This window comes from Buceros rhinoceros, unplaced genomic scaffold, assembly GCF_000710305.1.
Source record: "Buceros rhinoceros silvestris isolate BGI_N320 unplaced genomic scaffold, ASM71030v1 scaffold41606, whole genome shotgun sequence".
In the NCBI taxonomy this organism is placed as follows: Eukaryota; Metazoa; Chordata; class Aves; order Bucerotiformes; family Bucerotidae; genus Buceros; species Buceros rhinoceros.
The window spans coordinates 15328-21874 of NW_010418914.1; the positions used below are offsets into that span (position 1 = coordinate 15328).

A 6547-nucleotide genomic window follows, 5' to 3' on the forward strand; every position below is an offset into this window, starting at 1 on the left:
GCTTAAAAATCACAATCGACCACTCCATTCACAGATTGGACAGGCAAGCCCTGCCCTGGTAGAGTTAGGTGTGCCAATTTGAGATGGTAACTTCCCCCTCCAAGCCTTCATATCACAAGCCAGACTACAAAACACAGTGTGTAACCATATGTTACCATGCTATCAGTTCACAACAGCCTCCCTTTAGCTCAGACAGACAGTGGGGCCATACTGGTTCACTGTCATGGTCAGCCCAGTTTATCGGTGTGCTGTTGCCATAAATGTCAGACTGATCCGGGGCTGCATGTCCCCTTCCATGGCTTCAGCTCCAAGGGAGAGACAGGACTGCTAGATATACAGCCACTTGTTGCTGGCTGTCCTTGAAGAAAGTCTGACAACTCCCAAAACAACCCACACACAAAGAGCTGATCTCCCAGGAAGACAGTCTGGGGCTATTCAGGTTCACCTCCCGCAGGTACAAAACTTGCCTTATGCTTCTGGAGGGCCTTGCGCAGAGAGCTGACCACATCTGTGTCCTGAACTCCTCGGACCTTGAAGTGTTTCGTCCAGGAAAGAAGAACCCCCTGAAAGTAACAGTCCAGTGACCAAAAAGCTCCAACTTTAGCATACAAACCCACCACAGAGGCAGCCAAGACCAAAGTCTGAAGAAGTCCACTGTGTCTCTCCACACATTAAAATGCAGAACAAAGTCACAGCAGAACAGTGCCTGTCAGCACAAACACAGCTGAGCAGGTACAGTAACACCGTCCCCGTCGTGCAAACGCTTCTCCCTCTGCTTTGTTTACAGCATGTGTGTTTCACTGATGCTCATCACAAACAGCATTAAGCACAAAGCATTTGTGGGACTGGGACCCAAAGCACAGATCCCTAGAAATGAAAGACAGGCTCGAATAAGAGGCCACAAAATCACTGCAACCAGCCCTTCATTTCCCCATGCGGCCTCTCGAACAGCTCAGCTACAGGTCTTTCCTATACAGAAACAACTGTAAAAAAGAAATCGAGTGAGTGCAATTTAAAAAAAGGAACAGGACACAAAAGTATGCGTTTGAGAGTCTAAGAGTCTTCGTACAAGGCCACATGGTTACTATGGAACTGGGTACTGATTAAGTAGAAGAAGAGCTTTAGCTTAAAGATCGTGTTGCCCTGAGATGGGAAGTGAGTGTTTGAATGTAGTCAAGTCTAGTTAAATGCCAGTGGTCATCCATGCCTTCTTCAGAGAGCTACGCAAACATCTCCCCACAAAAAGGCTGCAGGGTAACACTCCCATGCAATAGCTTCTCCAGGCTCTGCAAGGAGCTAGGCTTGCCAATAATAAGTCTTTTTGCATCTTACCTCTTCCAATTTGGTCTGTTTGCATGGAAAAGAAAATGTAAAGCCAAGAGGTAACTTCTGCTTCAGGTTTTTGGTCTCCATGAAGTCTAACAGACAGTCAGCAATGTAATCAAAGAGCTGCATGAGAAAGGAGAGGACAGAGTCAGGCTGTGTCCGCAGGCACACGCTCAAGCACAGCACCAGCACAGAAGACCCTGTGTGTCCTACCTCAGCTCCGTTCCCCTGTGTGACCTCCTTGGGTGTGGGGTAAAACTTGTTCTCCAGCTGGCTACTCTGCTTTCCATCATCAAACACCTTCACCTGGTGGGCACGAAACTGGGAGCCACCCAGGTCAACAGCAAGGAATTCACCCTTCTCTGCAACAAAAGTGGGCAACCGTCACCAGTGATGGCCAAGAAGCATGGCCCAGATGCCATACTGAGGGCCACATTCCAGGGCCCCTGCCTCACCACAGTCACGGGCTCTCCAGACCCATCACAGCAGGTTATCCTATGGGCCTGGGAGCATCATCAGGAAGGATGAGAGCTGGCAATCCTAAGCAAGGGTATCAGGTCCCTTCTGTTAGCTTGCTATGTGGCAGATAATTCCATTTTTATTTAGCAGTCTGGTTTTGCCCACCCTGCTCCTTGCACAGCAGCATGTTTTCCAGCTGCAGAGGGATACGTTTCTCAGCAAGAGAGGCCCAAAGCAACTGCAAAGCCAACTAGTATACAGACTGTACACCTGAAATGTGAGGAAATGGGAGTCTGAGAGCATTCCCTACATCCAGCAAAGGATGCAGGATTTGCAGTCACAGGTTAAGAGTTGGTCCTACTGCAGAAGTCAAATTCCAAGTGTGGCAGGACTAATTTGCCACCCAAAGTCAACCAACACAATCATTTCCAAATGCCTCTACGTGTTTCTGTGAAAGGATCATTCTGTTTCTCAGCTGGCAGCCCTCTTAGCTCTCACATGTTCTTCTCTATCAGGAGACCTCAGACGGAAGTACAGTTTGTCCTCACTGCTACAATAAAACAATTATCTATCCCACGTGCAGGAGAAGGCCCTTCCCAGAAGGAAAATACGGTGGTACGTGCATAGCCTTGTGTGATCTTTGTTCCACAGTCCAAACACCTGACAAAACTTTATCAAATCTGGCCCTGAAGGGGAAGGAGGCAGGAAATTCTGTCTGTAATACCACGGTCAGGTATCACAAAGGTGAGGAAGCAAAGCAGGTTACTCAGTAAACTGTGACATTAGTCAGACCACTAATTCCTAACTGATTAAAAACTGATGATGCTCCGCAGGGGTCATTTCAGGAAGCCACAACGAGTGCACTGAAAAATCAGAAGGTTCATTGCTATTGCAAATGGGAAAACCCAGCCAGGTCTGAGGTGTTTAAACCTGCTGGAAGTTTTGTCTGGAAATAAAAATAGCCAACAAGGATTTTGCAAGAGAGCAAAAATAGAAAAATCCATGTGATACTTAAAATAGGCAGTGTGTCAATAAGACAGAGTCCAGCTCGACTTTGGAGCACGTCCTTGACACAGCAGAAAGGTCACGCAGACCAGGAGAGCGCTGTCCAAATTTGGCCTAGAGGAATATGAAGTCTTGAAACAGCAATGACACTACACGCAGTTTTCCAAGTCTCCCACCCTCAGGGTCTCCCTATTTCAGGACGGGGTCAGTGCCATGTGAGACCTCAGCACCAGTGACGGGCACTGAGACAGCAAGCGTTAAGCTAGTATTTCTTTTTCTTTGATGAAAGTCACAGCAAAAGGAAGATAGCCCAGTTCCAGCCAGGCAGTTTGAGGGGATTGTATGTAATTTCTCTCAGACATCCCTCGTTTCAAGGGTCTAGCCTCCAAATGTTCCCTTTATGCTATTAAAGCCATTATTACTCACTTAATTGTAGGAAAATCAGTTTCAGAAGGAATAAAGTCCTGTGGAAATGACATACAAGGCAAACATGTGTCTTAAGTTTTCCACGCAGCTGTTATACACCCAGCCCTGACCAAGGCCAGGTGCAAGACTCCTGCACAAATTCATAGACTTATTTAAACCTGGGAAAAGCATAATGTTCCTTCAGCCTTCGCTGCCAGGAGGCTGAGTCAGAAGAGTTCCTTTGGATGTGTGAACTTCTCTGAACAACACAGGCTTTTAGATCCTGCCCCAAATCACGTCCTCCCAGAGGCCACCACTGCACTTTCTCGCTCTCTGTTTAAGACTCAGGGGCAACTGGAAACAAGGATCCAGCTGCAGAAGCAGAGCAGGCTGCTTTCTGGTAGACCCCATCCAGAAGCAGATTTTCCCAGCACAGAAGGAAGGGCAGGAGAGGATCACTGTTAGGGGCGATAGAGAAAGCAGTGCAGAGTTTGCTGTCGGAAGCTGAGGGGATCACAGCTCTGAGAACACATCATTGCTGCCACTTTGCAATGCGGGCTTTCACTGCAGCATCCTGCCTTCCCTGTAGCCCCAGGAACGCCCGGGCCTCAGCATCGCCCACATCCCTGCACCTGCAGGACACTGCACTGCAGGCTCTGGGCTGTAGAGGCTGCCCTTGCCGTGTCCAGCCGCAGCTTCTGCAGCAAGGCCTGCACTAGGTGCAGCCTCATTTGCAGATGAAAGAGGCTCTTTTCTGAGGGCTTACTAGGTCCTTTCGTTGAGCAAGCAGCACCAGGTCAAAATCCATCTGGTGCAGGGAAGAACCTTCTGCCAGCTCTCTCCCAGGCTGCTGTCTCCTCAATACGGACCTGCTTTCTCGGCATGAAGATGACAGTAACCCGGAGCCACTGGCTGCCCCATGTCTTTGCTGTGCTGTCCTCGAGTACTAGCAGCGACTCATCATCCTCCAAAAACAGCACTGCGGTGGTGGAGCAGAGGGAACTCACCTGAGCCATCGGGAAGCGAGCGCACAAATGACGGCAGCATTTTTACTGTTGCCGTGGGGTTTGTGTCTCTGCCCAGGCCCTTCACCATCTCAGCCTGGAATCGAGCCATCACATCCAGCAAGACATCATCGGAGAGACGCATGTGATACAGGTACCTGTCAACCTGGAAAGATGAAAGGTGTTACTTTGGAAGCCTGCAGCCTCCCCAGTGCTCAGCAGCTGCCTGGGATGAGCACTGCTTCCACACTGCAGAAGGACTCTCCTGTGTGTACTGGGGAGGCCTTGTTTATCACTGCAAGCAGAGAAAACGCAGGAACTTCCGAGCCACTTGCACTGGTTTTCTAACCATGCGGGGTGCAGTTTGGCAGGAAGGATCTGAAAATCCTAAACTCCAATTCCAGCAGCACCCCTGCATTATGCTGGGCAAGAATTACCATGCTCGTGCCCACCCACTTGGTAGACATGGGGCTAAACAGATCCTACAGAGACCAAAGCATTCCTTTCATGGTTGTAACAAACTGAAGGTAAGCGTACCACCGACGCAAACCCCAACACTCTGATTCTACAAGTACCACTCATTTTTGACCTCAACACCTAAATTCCCATGGCCATCAGTGCAAGCAAGCTCCAGGACATCATGAGAACATTTACTCTTATCAAAACTTTGTTTTGAAAATGTTTAATGCATCCTTGGTGAATTACTGTCAAAACATCAGTCATTTTTTCTGATGGCTCTGTAACTTAACCAACATATATAAGCCCATGAGACTTCCCTGAGACTGTGACAAGTTGTTTTTACACCACCTTCTCCTCCCACGCATGCAGTGAACTAGAACTGCAAAGTGTCTTGACCTGGTGAGAATTTGTCCTGAGTCAGGTCCAGAAAATGCCATCAGTACCCAAGCGTGTCAGCCACAACCTGAAAACATCTATTCAGCTATTGCTTCACTCCACAGACAATTAGCTTTGTTGGCATGCCAGGCTGGAGCTCAAAGCCTTCCTCTCGCTCCAGCTCTGCCCTCCATTCTGTTGTGTTTCTAGGATTACATCTAAAACACCTTTTTGGGTGCAATCAATATCCTTTCTTAAGGGTCTATAACTTGCAGCATACATAATAATAAAAGCCAGTTGAATTTAAAGGGAATCAAAAGCATCTATGAAGCAGCAGACACTCATTCAGATAAATTGGTAGAGAAGCTAATCAGTGTTTCTGTACAGCTTCGTCAGGACAAAACTTGTGGTTTTCTTCTTCAGGACCATACACTGGACTGACATTTACCTGCAGGGCTGGGTACAGAGCTGTAAGGTTGCCTAGAAACTACACAGCTGGGTACAACAAAGGGTTAACTCAGCAAAATAAGACTCTGTCAACATCCAAACGCTTTTCCTTTCGGAGCTGGACTTTGGTGCTGTATGAACCACCATGATGCAGGCATAATAACTCAGTGCTCCAAAGAGCTGGATGTCCCCTGAAGGGCAATCCTTGTTAACACTCTGCTCCCCATGACACGAGTCTCGGGTGAGGGAGAGAGGAAGGACAGCTTCCAGCCTTCACTAGTACAGGCACTCAACGCTGGCACCATGGGCTACATTATCACGTTGCTTTATCTGTTCAGAGGACTTCATCAGTCTGGAGGGTTGGGAGAACATGCACAAAACAAGTCCCACTGGCAATAAGGCAAGACTGAAAAGGCAGCAGTTTAAGGAGACCAGAACACAGCTCGTAGATAAATTGGCCTCTTCTGCAGTTTGGACTGGCCACCTATATTAATGAGGCACAAACTAATTACCTATTCACAGTCCCATTTTAAACCAATTGCCAGCAACGACCCACCTGAAAGAGCCAGGACCCTGAAAATAACTCCAGCACTTAGCTGACAGCAAAACAACACACATAAAAGAAGTCTTAAACTACGAGGTTCAATTGGCAAGGAGCAGCAGCTGCCTTTGGATACAGCTGTGCCTTGAAAAGGCCATTATTTAGACTCCTCTTCATAGTCTTTGTTTGCACAAGCACTTGATTTTCTCCAAAGCTTTGAGGCCCTATCCCTATGTAGGATCCACCATCTCAGCCCAAGCACCAGCACTGCTTTTCTGGGCATACCAAAAAAAATTTAAAAATACAATGACTGGAGACATACAGCACTCCCAATCCAAAGGTTATGTGGATCCAAAGACAAAGTCCCTGTGAAAAAGAAACCTAAACAGTGATAAAAATGACCACCTCTGTTTGCAGAGTACTCGCACTAGCTCCCTGCTCCCCAGAGGAACTGCATTCCCCTCCCTGTTTGCCTACAACCACCGTCCTCTCTGCAACTCTCGATAAGGCAGAGCGCAGGACTGCT

At 48.0% G+C, this 6547-nt stretch overlaps 1 protein-coding gene across 1 annotated transcript in view; it reads right to left on the minus strand.

The window, feature by feature from the left end:
• The window catches only part of HKDC1 (hexokinase domain containing 1), a 20359-nt gene that overhangs the window by 12017 nt on the left and 1795 nt on the right, over positions 1 to 6547 (minus strand). The window contains exons 2-5 of the mRNA XM_010138700.1: positions 4203 to 4365; positions 1540 to 1688; positions 1333 to 1449; positions 468 to 563 (exon numbers count right to left, since the gene is read on the minus strand). Coding sequence (XP_010137002.1) covers positions 468 to 563; positions 1333 to 1449; positions 1540 to 1688; positions 4203 to 4365 — 525 coding nt within the window. The remainder of the gene's footprint in view (positions 1 to 467; positions 564 to 1332; positions 1450 to 1539; positions 1689 to 4202; positions 4366 to 6547) is intronic.